The sequence below is a fragment of the Amphiprion ocellaris genome, chromosome 3 (genome assembly GCF_022539595.1).
Source record: "Amphiprion ocellaris isolate individual 3 ecotype Okinawa chromosome 3, ASM2253959v1, whole genome shotgun sequence".
Taxonomy (NCBI): Eukaryota; Metazoa; Chordata; class Actinopteri; family Pomacentridae; genus Amphiprion; species Amphiprion ocellaris.
In genome coordinates this window covers 31,139,607-31,159,868 of record NC_072768.1, presented here as the reverse complement: position 1 = coordinate 31,159,868, position 20,262 = coordinate 31,139,607, and the positions used below count along the sequence as shown (strand labels likewise).

The 20,262-nt window shown below is 40.4% G+C and overlaps 1 protein-coding gene across 1 annotated transcript; it reads right to left on the bottom strand.

The window, feature by feature from the left end:
• Positions 1–289: 289 nt before the first annotated feature.
• Positions 290–15,348, bottom strand: LOC111586845 (peroxisomal succinyl-coenzyme A thioesterase-like). Its single transcript, XM_023296668.3, has 11 exons — positions 15,257–15,348; positions 13,473–13,674; positions 13,268–13,367; positions 12,997–13,187; positions 12,726–12,895; positions 6,512–6,631; positions 5,289–5,371; positions 4,988–5,081; positions 4,128–4,208; positions 1,796–1,937; positions 290–1,697 (listed from the first exon to the last, which is right to left on the bottom strand). Exons 2-11 carry the CDS (start codon positions 13,666–13,668, stop codon positions 1,561–1,563), a joined length of 1,314 nt encoding a protein of 437 aa, XP_023152436.1. The 5' UTR covers positions 13,669–13,674; positions 15,257–15,348; the 3' UTR covers positions 290–1,560.
• Positions 15,349–20,262: the final 4,914 nt, after the last annotated feature.

Here is a 20,262-nt window from a genome sequence, read left to right as displayed (position 1 = left end):
GCACAATATCTTCAGAGTCCAACAGGAATATCTGTAGCTGTAACGTTCAAATGTGACTGTAGTCACTTCAATACATGCAATAGGTGCTCATGGCTCCCTGATAGGGCGAATAAACCATTGTTTGTTTTGACCAGATCAAATCCCTTTACTTCCCTTCCCTTTTTTTTTTTTTTTTTTTTTAAATATTGTCAGTGGTTAACGTGCTCTGAATGACGGTTAGGACGTGGATGACTGAAATGATGTTGATCTGAAGGTGGATGTTCATCAATGAAGAGATGACACAGGTAGATCAAATTAAGAGTACATTTAATACGGACGAGCTCGTGATTCAAGCATCATGCGGTGGATGAATGAAGAGAGTTACAATGACTAGATCTTTATAGGTTTCAACATCTGGCATAGATTAGAATACATTGCGTGAGAAGAAGAAAGAGAGAAAGAGGGAGCCAGGAGGTCCCTAGTCCCTTTAGGTTAACCCACAGGTCAACCTGTGATGAATGACAGCTAAAGTAAACGTTTCAACATATGGTTTCATTCTGTTTAACATTCTTGAGCTAAAGAAAATATATAGAAAGCACGTATCCCAGAAAAACACATACTATCAATGACTGAACGAGTTTTTACTGTTTTCTGAGTGACTAGTTTAAACAACGTGGTCTCAGTTTGTTCCGATGTATTTTAGCAAATCAAGCTGAAGTTGTGCTGCGTGTTGTTCTGATGGGAGGCTGCTGAGGGTCTGAGTGTTTCTGAGAACAAACCCGAGTTAAGCTCGAAGTTCTGCTCTGGATCTGTTCCACTGAACACACAAACTAACACACAACACAGCAGTGGACGTGCTTCTATGTTGTGGGTTTTATTGGTGAGACAATAAATAGTTTTGTGACTCGTTCTTAACCAGGAAGCCTGTATTAAGTTGTGATTATCCCCAGGTGACATGGACGTGTTTCCTGAACAATCACCAGGTGTTAAACACCTGACAGGATGACAGTGCTCTATGTAGATGAAGCAGAATGCTTGCAGAGCTGATCGGTAGCACAATGAGTAAAACAGTGGTCTCGTAATTTTATCGCTGGATTACGTGGTTTCGAATCTTCTCACCTGCTTGAAAAATACGTGTTTTTTATTTCGGCCCGCACGTTTCTTTTTACTGTCTGTAGATGATATTTACATGGATATAGACTTTATTAAGCAGTGATGCCGGCGTTTTTCGGCGACGTCTTCTTTATCTGGTATCTTTATTTCATGTAAATCCAGGTCTGATCGTGACGAATCTGCGAACGAAACATCTGGAGACGGAAACTATCGCCAGTTAACCTGATCACCAGTCAAACTGGAACACCAGCATGAGAAGTCATGATGTAAAATGATGTTGCTGCCCACAGAGAATGATATGCAGGAACTCTGCTGGTTTCATTGTTTTTTCACTGTGTTCCCATTGAAATGATTTCCTCATTGTTACTTAACAGAAGCACAAGAATCTTCTGGTTAATTAAGTATCATATTGCAGATAGGCCTCTGCAACAATGCACACTACTTCCACAATCATGCGTGTCGACTTGGTTACAGGTGGGAAAGTGTTGTTGCACCAGGTTTTGTGCTGTCGTACAGATTCTCCCTCAGAAAGATCAGTATCTTCTTCCAGGCATCTTCCTGAGCACGAGAATGTTCCACCATCTGTCCGCCCCACAGAGCCATCACTGCAAACACAACAAACAGCCGCCATACAAGTCAAGTTCCTGATTCTGGTGCATTAATCTGCATTCAATCAGAGAGTTTCTGTGAGAGTCTGACTTACTCTTCTCAAGTGTGCCCACTGTTCTGAACATGCTGATTCGGACGTGTGGTGTGTATGGTGGTTCAATCAGGTGACCTGCGTTTGGATACGACAGGACAGTCAGCAGGTGACTGTTCCCTGCTCGCTCCATCATCTCCTTCATCTGGAAAACAGGAGATCCAAACTGTCTTGACCTGGAAAATTGTCATGCCCTCCACCTCCAGCCCCAGCTAGTTGACAGCCTTCCCTCTCCCCCTCCTCCCCCTTTTTCATCCTGTGGGTATGAATGTGGTGTGTGTGATTGTGGAGTGTTTACAGGTGCAGATCATTGGCTAATTACCTGAGTGGGCATACCTGCTGTGGGGAGTGGTCAGCTCTTCTACTCCTCACTCTGCTCCATACAAGCCTGGCTCAGACCACTGCATAATGCAGTTAGTCAACCCAGCTACTCTGCATGTTCTTGCTTAGAATCTGTTCTTGTTCAAAACGTGTTTCCTCTCTGTGCAGTCTGCGATCACCCCTGCTTGCTTTGCTTGCCTGCCCTGCTTGCCAGTCCTGGCCGTCAGCTCAGCCTGCCCTTCTCCCTGTCTCACTTCTCCGGTCCACACACACTGTTAGCTACAGTTGGCTCTGTTTAATGCCTGCTCCATCACCGACAAAAGCCTCATCATCCATGGATTCATTTTGGACAATAATCTGGACTTTCTTCCTTAACTGAAACATGGGACAAACCACTGGATTACTTTTCACTCAACCGCGCAACACCTAAGGGATACACCTATACAGACAAGCTCTGTCCAGAACAACTGGATGGCGGTATTGCAGCAATCCACAGAAAAGACATTAATATCACCACTCACTTCATTCCTGGCTGTTTCTTCATTTGAACATGTCGTATATAAACTCCCAACCATATAAATAACCACTTCTCCTCCACTGCTCCCCTGGCACAAGGCATCCCACAAGGTTTGGTGCTTGGCCTCCTGCTCTTCATCCTTTACATCCTACCCCTTGGTAACATCATTTGTCATCACGGCCTCCAGTTCCACTGCTACGCCGATGACTTACAACCATACATCTCCACCAGATCCCTCGCCTCCAACACCCTCTCCACCCTCTCAAACTGCATCTCTGAAATAAAATCCTGGATGCAAACTAACTACCTTCAACTCAACTGTAACAAATCCCTCACGGAGTCCATCCATTACTTCTATCTCACTGTCAATGGCAACTCATCCCTGACTCTTCTCACACCCGCAACCTTGTACTAATCATTGACACCCACCTCACTTTCGAACACCACATCAGACATGTCACAAAAAAAGCCTTGTATCATCTGAAAAACTTTACTCATCTCCGGCTTTTTTCCCTCCCTGAAGCTGAAACCCCCATCCAGGCCTTCATCACTTCCAGACTCACCTACTGGAATAACCTCTTGCATGGTCTACCCTCCAAACTCCTCAATAAACTTCAGCTCATGCAGAATTCTGCCACCCATCTCCTCACCCACACCCGCTCACATGAACAAACACCGCAGAAAATTCAGAATCCTTCTTCTCGCCCACAAAGCCCTCCATCACCTGGACCCCCACAAGCTGAAATGATGATCTCTTGTCTAATATTCATTGTTTGACGCCAAACCTAAGTGTTTACAGTCTACAGCAAAAATAAAGGAATTGGCCTCAGTGTTCCAATACTTTTGGAGGGGAGTGTGAGTGGGGCTTCTTCCTTGTGTATCTTTGGAAGTCCATGCATGTATGGTGTGACTTCTCCTGGAAAAAGCTGGTAAATGATGGGCTTCTGCTCTTTTCTAGCTCTTGTAAGTAGTTTATGATCTTCTTTTGGTAAGTACCTGTGCAGTCACACCTCAGACCATCATGGGTGGCATTGTCAATGAGTCATGCTGTCATTGTAGTATGGTGATAGTCTGTGCTGAGTACTGCTGTGGTAATACTGTGGTCTTTACTCAGAGATGGTACTGCATTCCTGACAGTGTTGGATGGAAGGACAGATTATTGCACTAGAGATCGCCACAGATACCTTCAACCTGAGTTGTTTTGCTTCTGCTTCCGCTAGATTGTTGTTCCTTATGGCTGATTTTGTAGCTGAAATGAGGTCTAATTCTGGTAACACTTATGTTGTTGAATTTAATGTGTGGATGAATGTGTAAAATTCTGCTTAATTTGGTTGGAAAAACCCAGAGCTGTTACTATAACACCAGTGTGCTTGATCCTTACATCATCATATTAATATCTCACTGAACTTGTTTACGTTGGTCTCAGTGATCGGTAAAATCTGAGCCAACTTTTGCTATCCTGATTCCTAACCTGATCTCAAACCTCTTGTTACTCACATCTTTTGCAGACTCTGGGGCAGGCCAGTTCTGGTCGTCCTCACTTACAACCAGCATCAGAGGACACTTGAGTCGGCCCACCTACTCAGAGACAAACAGCAGCAACGTTTTACACTTCTTCACCTGTTGCAGCGTCAAATATTTCTGCAACATCTTCAGTCATCTTGGAAATCATTTATCTGTGGAGTTTTGAGGTGTCTTTTACAACAACTGTGAAATTCACAGGAGGCAGGACATAAAGCTAAGAACCTGTTTACTTGGGGCAACAAACGTAAAGCTGTTCTAGTTTGAAGTACTGAAACACATCAAATTTACCTGAGAATCATCACATTTTTACAATTTATTCAGTGTCAAAGCAATACAGCGATAGTTGTCAGTACATGTAGTGGTACATATGAAGAAAGAACTGCTAACAGCTAATTCTGTGAACTTCATTTTCCAAAATGTAAACAAATAATAGCAAACAAGTTGTTGCAGCCCACATAATATAATAGTCTATGCAGGACAGACAGTAAATTCCAGACATGGAATCACGATACGTTTATTTAGAGACAAGAAACTGCACAAAAACATAAAACATTCATAAGTCCAAAATGTACAATTTTTTAAAATTTAAATTGACCTTTTGATATTTTCTGTTTTTTGTTTTTGCCCATATTGCCCATTATGTAATTGCCTTGGGAATTGCTTTTATTCACATGCCAATTCTGGATATGTTCCTCATCATTTGTACACAGGAGTAAAATTGCACACTTTCAAACTGTATGCTGAAAAACAAGGGCAAAAATACTGTTTCCAAACTAAAAACAGGATGAACTATATAAGAATAGAACAGAGACATTGCAGCTGGTGGTACTCACATCTACTTTGAATGAGGGGTCAGTGGGGATGGGCAGCAGGAGATCACGCCAGATCATTTCATTGTTCTCAGTGAAGCGAGTTTTCTCAGAATTTCTGCATAAACAGCAAGATAAACGTAAACATAAATAGATGGACTCCATGTTCTCTAACTCTGACTGATGACTCAACTCAGACTTGACCAAAACCAAGTCTCAAATTAATGTCTGTCTCCTTATCTTTCTTTCTATTCAATTTCTATAAATTTGTCTTTAACTTTGGCTTCAACAGAAATCATAATTAACTTTAAGTTGATCAACTTACTTCTCCATGTAACCCAGTACTTGTTCAACAGATCCGTCTACCGGCTGCACATGACTCCCACCAATACACACCACACATCTGAGCTGGAAGACATACACACTTTAAATATACACACTTTTACGGAAGTCCAGCTGAGAAGAAAAATCTTAATCAATGATTATTTTCAAAGCAGTGATTTTCCAAATTCTTTTTAAGAGTGACTAAGCATTACCATCACAACTGTTGTAATTATTAATCCTATCAACTTAAAGCAGTATGAGCAGCGATAACACTGAGTAGAATATTCGTGAAAATATGCCACAGCAACAACACAATATTGTAGGGGAAAAAAACTGTTTAGGTAATAATAGAAGCATCAAATTACAACAGGAAATATTTCACACTGAAACTGGTATGAGTAGTGGAAGAGGCAAAGTAAATTGGCTCGTAACTGTTGGATGGAGTTCGACTTTGGTGCTATTTAAAGACACTAACTAGCTAAAAATTGCTTTGACATGGATGAGCTCCAGCTGTACTACAACAGTAAAAACAGAACTTCCAGGGTTTGTTCAAGAAATTAAAGTATTTAAGATGAGCTCATAAAGGTCAAAATCAATTGTTCATATTTGCAGCCTGGAAAATTTCAAACAGGAACTACAACCAGTACGTGTCACTGACAATCCTACCTAAGGTCCAACAGGAAGTTGGCCATTTTGAAATGTGTCATATTTTGGATGATTTTGGACCAATTTTTGCACTATTTCAAAAGCTATTAACTCTGACAGGGTAATCCCGACGGAACTCAAATTTGGCCAGGATGTACACCAGGCATGGGTGATCAAAAGTTATCAAAATATTCTGCAAAAGGCGCTCGTATAGCTCAACGCGTTGAGCGGGCGACCCATGTACAGGGGCTGGTCCCCGACGCAGCTGGCCCGGGTTCGGTTCCCGCTCGCGGCCCTTTGCTGCATGTCTTCCTCTGACTCTTCTCCCATTTCCTGTCTCTCTCTCACTGCACCTATCCAATAAAGCCGATAAAAGGCCAAAAAAATAACTTTAAAAAAAAAAAAAAAAAAAAAAAAATATTCTGCAAAAGTCTGAGGGCGTGGAAATGGTGGCCCCTGGAATTTCAATGCTTCGCCATGAAACAGGAAAAGCTGTGTAGCTGGCCTGTACATGCTTCAATCTGCCTGAAACTTTACATGTGTAAATGTGTCCATCCTGGACAGCAAACATTTTCTTACCTTCATAACCTGGGAGTAAACAGCCATTTTGAGGGTGAAAGCAGAGCCCAGGGAAAGGCCCAACATGGCGATCCTGCTGTCACAGATCTGAGGATGCTGCTGCAGGAATTTATAGGCTTTCTGCAGCAGAGAAACATAACAGAAAACAAAGTTTGACAAATACATAAGCCAGTCTGTTTTTGTCTTCTTCCCCATATAGAACATCACACAACTTCTGATGGTTGAACAAACTCCAATCTGAAGTTTTTTTTCTTTATTACTGGCCACACATTTCTATAAACCTGCATCCATCACATCTTGGCAGCTGGTCCATCAATTCTGAAGCAGGTTGCTCTAATGTTGGTGTGAGCTTTGAAGCTGAGCTTTACTCAGTTTTAGGTGACATTTCTTAACCTTAAAGAACCCATAAGAAGCATATTGATGGATTTATAATTTTGTTTGAATGGCCTACTAGAATTTGTCTGCATGTTTGAATGTTCAACAGACTAAATTTTGTTTGTCATATTTCACATTGCTGTAGCATCTCTCTCACCATCTGTCCAAAGCTCCCTGTTGGAGAACAGTTTTGTCATTTTATGAGCCACATCCTGAAAAGGCCAGTCTGCTCTGAATGGTCAGCTGGCCTGATGTCAACAGGTCAGATTAGTTACGTACTATAACCTCAGATCTACAGAACTCTACCAGAGGCAGTTCTTGGGTGGAGTAATAGTCTTTGTGTCAGGGCGTGGCCAGACTAGCTGTTGCGCAGGCCTAGTGCAAATGTGTTGCATGATGGCATACATAGGTAACGCAAGAAAAACCTGGACTTCAAACAAGGCAAGGTAAAGAGCAGTTTTTTTCTGTGGGAAAGACTAACTTGTTTTGACTTTGGGCATTAGAAGTTTGATAAGGAAAGCCCCAAATAGCACAGCACATGCTCTTTAAGGAGGTGTCACACTTACTGTAGTGTATTTACGAGGCGGACACGCATTCATTCATTCCATGCCCTTTACTGCCATGCTTCACTTTATAACAACAACGGTGTGCATGCGCAACGCAGCAAACCTGAACTCTACGGTGTTCACAGTAGTACAAAAAGCTTCTGCGCCCATAACATCGTTCAACTGCTATGTGGTCAATACACCACGCTTACATTGTCTTCTATTGTAGCAGCCAGGATGATTGTTTTCCCTGTATGCATTCCTGTTTTTCTTGCGTTAACGCCATCTAGTGGCTAAAGTATGGGGATAAAAGCGAGGGAGACTCCCAGGAAGGTGTGGCCTACCAGAAAAACACAGTCTGTTGACCGCAACTCACATCCAAGGCTTGCGGTCTATTCATCTTCAGGTTATCTTTAGCATCCTAAGCCTTTTTTTTTTAAGTTTCTAAGAAATTTGTGTTACAATAAATAGTGCTGTATTTTTAAAACATTTTTTTTCTGTGTACATGATTTTCTTTTGTATGTGTCAAATCAGGCGCTTCGGTACAGCCACCACAGTGGCTATATAGACTGAGGAATAGCCGCTACATCTATCATTGTCATATTCTGAAACACTCAGATAGCTGTCGTAAAAGAGGCATTCCTCCTCTACTGCTGCTGTGGCTACAAATCATTCAATCAACATAAGGGTCATTCCAGAATTGGAGGACATTTTACGTCCTACTCATCAAATTTCAAATAATCCATGGACAATATACTGAAACATGCGGTTGTTGGGTAAATTTACCTGTCCTCAGACCAAATCTAAAAAAAATTTGAAGAAAATAATGTTTGAAAATGTTTTTAAAAATGCCAAATAAGTTTGGAGTTCCCTCTAAAATGCCATTTTTCTCTTGTCCCACCCCTCAATGACCAAATTGTATTTTAAATAAAACAGTTAAAATTAAATCTCCTTTTTTGATATTATTTTTTTTTATTGATGTTCCTTGTAATAGTGGGGACATTCTTTTAATCAACATAATATTTTAAATAATTATTATGCATGGAACGTGTGTCCCACAACATGCATGCAACCCTGTTAGCATAACCTTTTTAGGTGGTAGAAGAAGAAGAAAACATTTAATCACATGATATGCTGGAATTGACATCAAACAGTTTTCCTAAAGAATGTGTAGAGCAAAGCTATGTCCTCTCTTCTGTTTTTCATATTTTCATAACATTGTCAGCCTTAATTGAATGTCTAACTCTACCTCATATTATCAGAATAAGACAAATTATATTTACTATTTTCTTTACTTTTTTTCATCAGTAAGTTTGTCCTCTTGGTCAGCAGTAACAGCTAGCTAAATATCTAGCGTCTACTCCTGAGAAAAAGCTAACATTAGCATGGATTAGCAACCATATTACTGTGATTAGAGTAGGGTTAGCAAACAACAAATAAAACATGGAATAAAAATGGTACCACTGATGTACAAGCTGAGCCTTTGATAGTTTATTACCTATTATTGATGAATATGTAGAAAAAATTGCTAAACAGGTTTATTTTTCAAACATTTTGAACTCCAAATGTCCTCCAATTCTGGAATGACCCCATATTGTAAAATGATAACAAATTAACCAGCTGATTTGTGCCATGAGTGAATAGAGTTTAGGAAAACAACATGACTGGGTGACTGGGAAATTATTAACCTATGTTGTCATATACCTTTTTTCTGTTTAGATTGTGGTGCATTGCACAATGTGGCAACCTCAAACTGATATTAAATAGCACTGAAGAGCAGCTGAGGGTTGGATCTGACTTTTTAAAATAATATAATGTAATACTAAAACATGTAAATGATTTCACATTAGGTACTTCCTCCATTAATATTTAATTTCAGCACTGGAGGAGATAGTTGAGTTACTTTCCTATCTTATTAAAAAATGTAATCTTTCAATCGAAGAGCATTATTTCATCATTTTACATTCCGATTTTGTAATGCTTTCCCAAATACTTTGTGCTCTCTCTCGCAAAAAGTCCCTGTTCAGCTGCAAATCTGCGATCCTCCTGCTCAAAACAAATGACCTGTGCTTCAGTTTAATTGCAGCTGTTAACTCTCTGTTTCTGTTAGCTTGACAATCTGCTGTCAGATCTGTGTGAAACCATCCTGTCAAAAGTCTCAAATCATTAGAAAACCAGCTCTAATGTTGGCACTGAAATCATTGCTACCTCCATGCAGGTGCATTTAATCTATTTCTTATAGTGTCCCTGACAGACAGTTACAGCTTAAATATACCAGTGCCCATATTTCTTACTCTAATAGCTATATATTGAATAGTAACTCATTAGCACAGTGTCTTCTCATGTCGCTACTAGCAGCATCCCTTTCAGGCAGTTATTGTGCAGCAGATCACTGCCAGCATGGATCATTCAGGTCAAAGACCTCAAGTATTTTATTGGTGCTGTCACCGTCTTCAGATTTAATTGGTGAAAGCATATTTGCAGCATGAGAGTACACCCACGATGATATGCCTGGCTTTCAAGTGTTAATTATTAACAGTATTAATAATTAATGCCACACTTTACGCTGTGTGACAAATATTATTGTATTTTATTTCAGCTCATGTAATGCATCAGCGAGGTTACTGGAGATAAACTAACACATTTAGCTGCTCTGCATTTCTCTGATTTTGTTTAGAGCGGAGATTGAAATATGCAAATGAACATTTAGCTTCATTTCATTCATGATTTAAGATCATATGCTGACCTCACTAGATAAATGGGCAAGGATTTTTTTTCAGAAACTGTGGAACATGGCATGTACTAATATTTAACCCTGTATTCCCATGCTGCAAATATGCTTTTACCAATTAAATCTGAAGAAAGTAATAGCATTATTTAAATACTCAACGTCTTTCATGTGCATGATCCGTGCTGGCAGTGTAGTCTCTCAGACATCGAGGGTGTGCAGATGTGCAGAACATGAACTAACTTTGGGGCCTTTTCTACAGCAGATGTTGAAGGAACGTCCATTGGCACTGACTTGCTTAATAATAGTTTTATTACAAAGAACACAGCATCTGATCAGACACCCATGGTGCCTGATCAGATGCTGTGTTCATGGTCTGCCCCATGGAGAAATCAAAGCCAATATGAACCTCCCAGAATAACAGTATGCGCTCACTTATATAGGTTTGGTTGCATATGAAGTCCTAACAGATGGTTTCTGTTATAATGGAAGCCAAAGGTCAAAACAAAGAGCCCTATCAATCAACCTCCTGGCCATAGGGACCCCTTTCTAAACAACAGCACTGATTTACTCTAAACAGCCAAGAGCAGACGAAACACATTCTATTCTGTTCAATATATAAGTAAGACAGGTCTTAGGTCAGATACTACAGGAGTAACAGCCCATAAGGGCCACTGTAAAAAAAAAAAAAAAAACTAAACTGATCTATTTTTTCTTAAGTTGCTCATACATCAGTATATTTTGCTGAGGCTATAATATAGAATATATATCTCTTACAATGATACCAGCCAATATCCAGCAAATTTGTGACAATGAGACAATGCAGGTCCAGCAGATCAGCCGTAGGGAGGGTTGCAGGAGGGAAGGGAATAACCAAGGTTCATGATTGACTATCTCAGGACTTTGGACATGTATATTCTGGATATCTGTATTTTGTATCTCTTACATGAGTCCATTGATAATCTGTATGTTAAAATCAACAAAAGCTGCTAAATGTAAGTTGACCTTTTTTTTCCTTCTAGCAAGGTGACAGGAAGCCATTGTTTAATGGGAATATTGTTATATATATAGCTATTAGAGTGGAAAAATAGGGACACTGGTATGTTTACACTACCATTCAAAAGTTTGGACAATTTCATGTTTTCCATGAAAACTCACACTTTTATTCATATGCCAATATAAAAGCACAAGGGTTTCTAATCACAAGTTAGCCTTTCAACACGCTCACTGTAACTGAACTGCAGGACTGTTGTGCAGCAACAATATTTCTGAGTGCAGGTAAACAGTTTTGAAAAGGTTTTTTGTTGTAGAGATAGGAGTATACCTCCATATAAGAAGTCTCTGCTCTGGGTGAATGAGTGTTCAGGTGAACGAACCCATGAACCTGTTTATTTTTAAAGGTTTATTGACACTTAACCTCCCACACACATAGATAACAGACACACATGACAATGTGTGCCGCCAACTCAACAATACCACTGATGGATTGTAAGTCAATCTAGCCCACACCCAGAATTTAAAAAGTACATTTACAAATATTAGTTTTTGCAAGGCCTGTGACATATTTTTAAACCCAAGCTTGAATTACAGTTTGTCCCAGAACAAAACTATGACGAACTGCTTCTGTTTTGTCCAATTAGTTTCAGATCCCAATGGAGAGTGTTGACACTAATGACAATATCAGAGAAGTTGAGGAACGACTTGGTTCGCACTAAAATAATTAGTAGATTGACCAGGTAGTCAATCAAGAGAAAATTAACTGGCAACTATCTGATAAATCGATTAATAGTTTATGGGATTTTTTTTTAAATTCTTGAGCATTCTGTGGTTCCAGGTTCTACACAATTTGCTGCATTTTAGTGCTGTAAAGACTAGTAATTTTTTTCAGATTTCACATCTACATTTTTTGGTTACTGGTCTGCTAAATATCAAGAGTGATTTGATCACAAGCGGTTTTCACCAACCTGGCATCATTCTGGTTACACTTACAAGTTCACAGTGTTGTGGGGCTCTTCAGCCTGTAAGCTGTCACGTTGCTGGTCTAACTTCATCTCATTCCTGAACAACATTTTAGATCTAGATCTTTCAGTTTGCTCTCAGCAAAAGCCAATGTCAAAATGATTTCCCAGCACGACTCACTGGTTTCAGGACATTTTTCTATTTCACTCTTTGTCCAGGATGTAAAAAAATATTTGTTTTGTTTCAAAGCATATGAGAGTCCTTAGTATTTCATACATACTTCTTTGTGTAAATACCTTATATGCTATCTTACTAATTAGCTGGACAAAATAACAAATTGCAGTCGACCTACTTATTTGACACACTATTTGGGCATTAGAGTTTCATTCATTAAAGAGGCATTACTTTTAAAATGTATGGCTGGCTAAGAGTACCTGTCTCATTCTGAGGAAGAAGAACACATAATGTACAGAAAAGGTCTTTAGAGATAATAAACAATACTAACAAAATAACCAGACTGCACTGTGTAGTAACTACCAGATTATAAAAGTACATTTTGTAGACAGCTTCTCCTGAGTGACCATAATATTCATTTCATTAGATTTACCTCAAAGTACTGGTTGTCCACCATTTTTCCAGTTTCCATGGTGGTTTTAGGTGTCAGGTAGTTAAGGGCCAGAGAGGCGATGCCATGGGAGGCCAGCAGTGCTGCACGATATTCCACCAACGGCCCTCCTCCCCCCCACAGGTCCAGGAGGCCGGGGAACGGTCCATTTCCTAAAGACAAGTCAACAAACTAAAAACATTTTGCATGGCAATGAAGTTGCAAGAGATTTTTCTGCTGCTTTGGATCACATCTAATGTCACTCTAGTCCTACCTGCAGGCAGGAAGAGGGTCGCAGTGAGTCCTTCCTCTGTGATTGGGATTCTGTGGACACCAGGTGCCATGTACCAACGCTCCACCAACACACTGGCCAGCGGCACCTGATCCACAAAGCCCTCTGTCTGGTGACCCTGGTACACTGAAATTGTGACCTCCATGGGAGTCTGGACGTTCTTCTTCCTCAACCTGAAGGGTGATGAAATAATCAGCTCTGACAGTGATAATGGATTCTGTGCTGATTGGCATCATTTTTATAGTTGACCTACCTGAGCCCTGGTTTGCTGCCTGGAACTGGTCTGAGGCTCCACAGTAGACCCATCGCTTCAACCCCAGAGTATGTCCCACCCAGACTGGTATCCTGTGAAACTGTGAAGTACAGAACACAAACTTTCTGATACCTGCAGTAGTACTTGCCTAAATGTATTTATTTATTTTCCTGATATTTGTATTTGTAGGCAATTAACCATGTACCATTAACAGTCCCGCCAGCATCAGCTGTGTAGTGAGCGAACGCTTCCCAACTGTTTCCATCTTCACAATGGTAGGAGGCATGGATGGTCAGCTGGAAACCAGGGAGGGCCTTCTGAACCAGGATGATGAACTTTTCATCCATCAGTCCTCTGGATGGATTAACTGACAAACTTACACAACACTGCTCCTTGTCCATGTTGAACTGAAACATAGAACAAATAAAAATGATGTGGTTGCTGTAGCTACCCTAGCAGTGAAGAAGCAGCTGAGCTTTAAGGCAAAGCTCTTCATTTACCAGATTGTCTATATCCCTTCTCCTGTTGTCTTGAACTTTGGGTAGTGACTGACAGAAAAAAAATTGTGAATACCACCAGCTGGAATTAGTTTTCTCTGCAGGGTAACCTGACTTATTCTCCAAGACAGCTCAGTGTGGACCCACTACTCCTTCAGACTGAGAGGAGTCAATTGAGGTGGTTCAGGCACCTGATAAGGATCTCCCAGGAGGAGATGGAAGAAGTCACAGGAGACCAGAAAGCCTGGGTGTCGCCTCTCTCCTTGTCACTTTTGCGACCCTAAAATGGACTAAGTGGTTTGAACAATGGATGGATGGATAGTTGGATGGATGGATGGATGGATGGATGGATGGATGGTCCCTTGACTTTTACTTTTTGACTCTTACAATAGAATAAAATAAGGAATTATGATAATGTCACTTAACATCTATTTTTGCTGTAGAACTGTAGAAATGGGAAAGTATTGTAAGAAGCTTGTCCACTTCATTATTTCAGTTCAAGTTTCTTGAACTGTTCATCTGTATAAAAGTGAAAAATGTGATCTCAGAGAGATAAGATAGTCATCTAGATAAACTGCCTATAAAAAGATATGATTTAGTTTTGCGTGCCCAGTTAAGCCAGCTCCTAAAGCACATTGAACTCAGTCACTCAGTGACTTTAAAAAAAAAAAAAAAAAAAAAAAAAAAAAAAGAATAGCGGAGTAACAGCTAAAGATGGGAAAGAATCATTGGAGCTGGTCAACATTAATAAAAACAAAGCCCTAAAGGGCCATCATGGATGTATCCTCCTCAGAGGACAGGAGGAAGTGCTTCATAAACAACATCACTGCATACCTGACATATGCCAGAGTCCTTTGACACAATTTAAAAAATGTCCTTTGAAAACCATGTTACCTTTAATGAGAAATAATTTTCTCCTGAAAAAAAATATCATTCCATCTGTTTAATTTCAACTAGATACAGGTCTGAGCATTCTCCCAGCGTTCATCTGCATATAAGTGTTGCTTAGCTTGTGCGTGGGACTTTTACACTTAGGGTGGATCAGTTTTTGCATGAGTTTTTCTTGATCTTTAGCACAACGGACCGTTGTGTTTGAAGAATATCCTACTCTGTTTCTTAGACATACCAGCTGTTGTTTTATCCAGACCTCTTTGCTGACTTCATGAAGACCCAGTTGGGATAGCCACAAGCTTGAAATGTTTTCTTCCTATATGTGCGCTTCATTTCTTTTCCCTGTGCTGTGGTCAACCTGGTCCTGGTCCTGGATTGGATTTTATCCAAGGTGTCGTAAACATATCTGAATCAATATATATCCGAGGCTACCCATCAGTCATTTAGAACTGACCAAGCCTCGTGGAGGATTCCTTTAAACTTTGAAATAGCAGGATTGAGATGACCATATATCTGAAAGTTCATAAAAGGCCTAATTCTTTATCCAAATTCCTATTAAGTTGCAGAATTTTTCATCAAGTTATGCGTAAGAATCACTTACTGTATGCGCAGACTGGAACAGACCTCCCAGCTGTTGATTCCAACAAACTCTATGACCGTCTGCAGAGTTTTATCTGACGATGTAAAGTCCAGCCTCACTACACAGAGCTTCAGTCTCCTCCCACTAAACATCTCTCTCTCTGGACACAAGATGATGCCATTTTGTCACTTAAACTCAACTGTCTGATCATGTTCATCTTTGTACAAATAGGCATCAACCCTCTTATATGCATTCACAGGAGTTGCTAATTGTTTACTCCAAGATCTGAATTTTTATAGAATACTGTAAAAAAAAAGCTGGTAATGAGGTCTCCTATTCTGGATGAAAATAGAGGTCATTGGTAAAGCAAAGATCAGGAAGGGAAAGGACAGTCGTCCTAGTTGGACAGAGAGTTCAGCCTAGCCTGCAATATGGTTGCATCTATCATCCAAAAAAAAATCAGAAATGAGAACCTGTTAATTACCTAACAAGTTAGGTAATTTCAATTTTCTCGTATAAGTTAGATATCTGGGCCAGAGAGCACCTAGCCTACATCGACCTTTGAATGTACTGACTTCATCTCATTGTATGACCTGCTTCATGACATATAATCTGTAAATCTGTAACAAATAACAGCAATGACAGGTGTAACATCCACTTTACAGCTATTTCTTAACGTTTATGTTTGATTGGAAGTAAACATAACATCAAGAGGGTGAGGCTCAATGAGTACTGCCTAACAATTCCAGGCATTCCAGGTGACATTAACATGAGCAGTCAGCATCAAAACACCTGTTTCTCTGTTGTCTTCACTGCTGCATCCACTATCTCTTACAGCTGAGTTTAGTTTATGACGAAGATATTTAGTACAGTACATTGTGTTGGATTTTCATGGATTTAAACATGCAGCAGGACCATCAATCTGATCCTTCACATGTCAGAATCTGTAATTCTGATGGGTCATGCATTTTAAACTGCCACAGAGATTCTGATGAAACTTGTGGTTCTGATACATAATCATTGTCTGATGACTACAGAAGGGTGCTGCAGTATTTGCACAGACTTCTTCATTAATTCATATTTTATTAATAAATTTATGTTACAGTATGACAGTCACAATGCAGAATTTGAAAAAGATGGATTTCCTGAACAGCTCTGTCTTGATTTGTTCAAAGAAAATGTATCTATATGTCAATAATCATCCATCCATTCATTATCTATACACAGCTTAATCCTCATTAGGCTTGCGGGGGTGCTGGAGTGTATCCCAGCTGACTTACAGTGAAAGCACAGGTCCCCAGTCTATCACAGGGCTACACAGACAGACAATCACACTCACATTCACACCTGTGGACAATTTAGAATCACCAGTTAACCTCAGCATGTTTTTGGATTGTGAGAGGAAGCCAGAGTACCTGGAGAAAACCCATACATGCACAGAGAGAACATGCAAATTCCATGCAGAATGATCCCAGGAAGGCCTGGATGCAAACTGGGGATCTTCTAGCTGCAAGGCGAAAGTGCTAACCACCAAGCCACTGTGCAGCCCTATCAATGATCATTCAGTTAAATATCAGTGAAAAGTCCCATCTGTTTTCTGGGGTTGCTCTCTCCAATGTATCCACAGTCTCTCCCATCTTATGTGTTGAAGCTTGTATCCCTCACTCTCTTTCTTGTACAGTCGCTCAGTTTTTGAGGACGGTCTGCCCGGGGCTGATTTACACATTCTATTGTCATGCCCTCCACCTCCAGCTCTGCTTAATAGCAGCATTTTTCTCTTCCCATCCTTTCCCCTCTTTTCCTCTTTCCCCAGGTGGGTATGAGTGACGTGTGTGCATGGATTGTGTGCAGATGCAGCCATTGGATAATCATCTGAGTGAGCACACCTATGGTGGGGAGTGGTCCACCTGCTACTCCTACTATCTACCTCTGCCATAAAAGCCTGGATCAGACCACAACTTGATGCTGGACTGTTGAACGACTTTTGTTAGTTTAACCCAGGCCTCAGTTCTGACCTGCTCTCGCTCCCATGTTGTCTTGCATTTGTCTTACCAGTTGTCTCTTGTGCCTCAGGTACAACCAACCCTACCTGCTCCACCTGTACCTGGTCCGATTCTTCAGTCCACCTTCCATAGCCAACCTGTTCATCTCCAGGTTCCATTCTGGGAAACACCGCCTGACTCTTGCACCCATCGAGACGCCATTCCTGCCACAGACCTCCTCTGTCTACATTGCTTCACCCTCTCTCCCCTATCTGGCTGTCAGCTGAGTTAGCCTCACTCTCTCTGGGTCAGAGTAGGGTTAGTGCTTGTGTACATCACTGAGTGTGTTAAGTCTGTTCTGTTATCTGCCCTGTTGGTGTTTGTAATTTACAAATGTTTGTCACTCCATGTGAATGTTTGCTACCAGTCCTGTTAACTTTCTTAGCATGGTTGTACGAAGTCCAAGTTAGTTGCTGCCTCGCTGAAAGTGTCACCTGCTGTCAGACGATTAAGTCTGGCAGGGTTTGTGGGGTATCTGTAGTGTTTGTCATTTGTAGTTATGCCTCCTCTCCTGTAAATCCTAAAGCCAGTGTGATGTGCTGCTCCACCCGGGCACTAGGTATCCCTGTTTGGTTATGTTCTGCAGGTGCTGGATGGATGTTGATAAGCTGTACAATCACTGGCCACTTTGCTAGGTACACCTGTTCAATTGCTTGTTAACACAAATAGCTAATCAGCCAATCACATGGCCACAATGCATTTAGGCATGTAGACGTGGTCAAGACAACCTGTTGAAGTTCAAACCGAGCATCAGAATGGGAAACTCATGGAGTAACTCAAATTTCCGCTTGTTACAACCAACGAATGCAGAATATCATCTCTGAATGCACAACATGGCCAACCTTGGAGAAGATGGGCTACAGCAGAAGATCACACTGGGTGCCACTCCTGTCAGCTAAGAACAGGAAACTGGGGCTAGAATTCGCACAGTCTCACCAAAATTGGACAGTAGAAGACTGGAAAAATGTTGCCGGGTCTGATGAGTCTCAATTTCAGCTGCTACATTCAGATGGTCAGAATATGGTTTAAACAACATGAAAGCATGGATCCATCCTGCCTTGTATCAATGGTTCAGACTGTTGGTTGTGATATAATGGTGTGGGGGACATTTTCTTGGCACACTTTGGGCCTGTTAGTACCAACTGAGCATCGTTTAAACACCACCGCCTACCTGAGTATTGTTTATTATAACCATGTCCATCCCTTTATGACCACAGTGTATCCATCTTCTCATGGCTACTTCCAGCAGGATAATGCACCATGTTATAAAGCTGAAATCATCTCAAAATGGTTTCTTGAACATAACAATGAGTTCTCTGTTCTCCAGTGGCCTCCACAGTCACCAGATCTCAATCCAATAGAGCACCTTTGGGATGTGGTGGAACGGGAGATTGGCATCATGGATGTGCAGCCGACAAATCTGCAGCAACTGCGTGATGCTATCATGTCAATATGGACCAAAAACTCTGAGGAATGTTTCCAACATCTTGTTGAAATTATGTCATGAAGAATTAAGGCAGCTCTGAAGGCAAAAGGGTGTCCAACCTTGTACTAGCAAACTGTACCCAATAAAGTGGCCAATGAGTGTATGTGGTACACTTGGGCCCAGTGTGCTCTGCTTATAAAAACCTCTCATTTTCTCTATGACAGGAGCTGCCTTTCTTTATAGTAATCACATCAGCAGCATGGTTTTTGACACATTCATACCAATCGATACATGTCTATTATTGATGGGCTATAACCTACACCTATGCTTTGCTGGAAATTTTCCTTGTTTTTTTTTTTTTTTTATATTTTCATAGATTTTTTTATAGCCACCACCTTGTGTTGCCCCCTACTTGTTGCGCTCTTGAACTGGGCTGTAAGGGATGACGTTAAAAAAAAAAAAAAAAAAAAAAAAAAAAAGACGCCTGCTTTGAGAGCAAAAGTGAACCATGACAGAACGAGACAGACATTGTAGCTGGTGACTGTAAGGGAAAATTGCTTTGTGTTCTCAGTGTAAACTCTGTTCTAGTTAATCCTATTACAACCTTTCAGTGTAACCTTTACTCCAGATAACTTTTGAACTCATAGGTCTTACTTCTAGGTATAGCATCTGCTTTCTGTTGGGTGAAGATGTCATCATGCCATCAGATATAATTCTGTCTCTGTCTGTCTGCACATACAGTACACTCATACTAATGAAAAAAAAATGAGAGACCAATAAGTAATTCATATGTGACCCGAGCTACTTAAGAATAAACTGGTAAAAAGTATTTTAAAAATCCATAAAAGAACCACCAGCTTAAAATAAGACACACAGGTAAGTATTGTAAAAACAAGGCAGAGACATGACTTAAAAATGTGTAATAAAATTTATTTAAAATATTAAAATGGAGCAGCAATTAAAATGTAATGTTAAAATTAATTTATTAGCTAAACACGATTTATTCCAGGTAATAATAAAAATGGCCAAATACAGAATAAAATACAATTAAAACCTTGTAGACCCTGGGCATAAACAGAACCTGAAAAAAAAAGGGGGGGGGGGTATTAACATTAACAAAAGACCAACAAGGATGGCTGAGAAGGAATCGCCCCACCGCAAACAAAACAGAAAGTGCTACCAACACACACACGCCAAACAACAAAGACCCCAAGTGAATAAACAAAAATACGGGCTAATTCCCTCCCAAGCCACCCCGGGTAACTAAACTCACTAAACCAAAAGCTAAACACCCCGGGGACATCAGTAAAATAAAACACGGTGCAGAGAAATTAGGGTTAAAAACAAACCAAATAAAAGTTATCGATTTGAATTAATCAAAACCAACTGAAATTCTAAAACCCTAAAACACTTTAAAGCACTCTAAAACAGTAGCAGGCTAAAATCTGTGGATTAAAAGAGACAGATGTCAGAACCGATTGTAAATAGTACTAAAAAAACACAATTAAAACTTCCATCTCACTGTGTAGATTAAAACCACAGATCCAGGGGATAAAAGC

Coding starts and splice junctions, on each gene's coding strand:
- LOC111586845 (XM_023296668.3), bottom strand. CDS start 13,668: ATGGACAAGGAGCAGTGTTGTGTAAGTTTGTCAGTTAATCCATCCAGA. Junction 1,938..4,127: donor CCCCAGAGTCTGCAAAAGAT/GTGAGTAACAAG, acceptor CCTGTTTTCCAG/ATGAAGGAGATGATGGAGCG. Junction 1,698..1,795: donor AGTGGGCACACTTGAGAAGA/GTAAGTCAGACT, acceptor TTGTGTTTGCAG/TGATGGCTCTGTGGGGCGGA.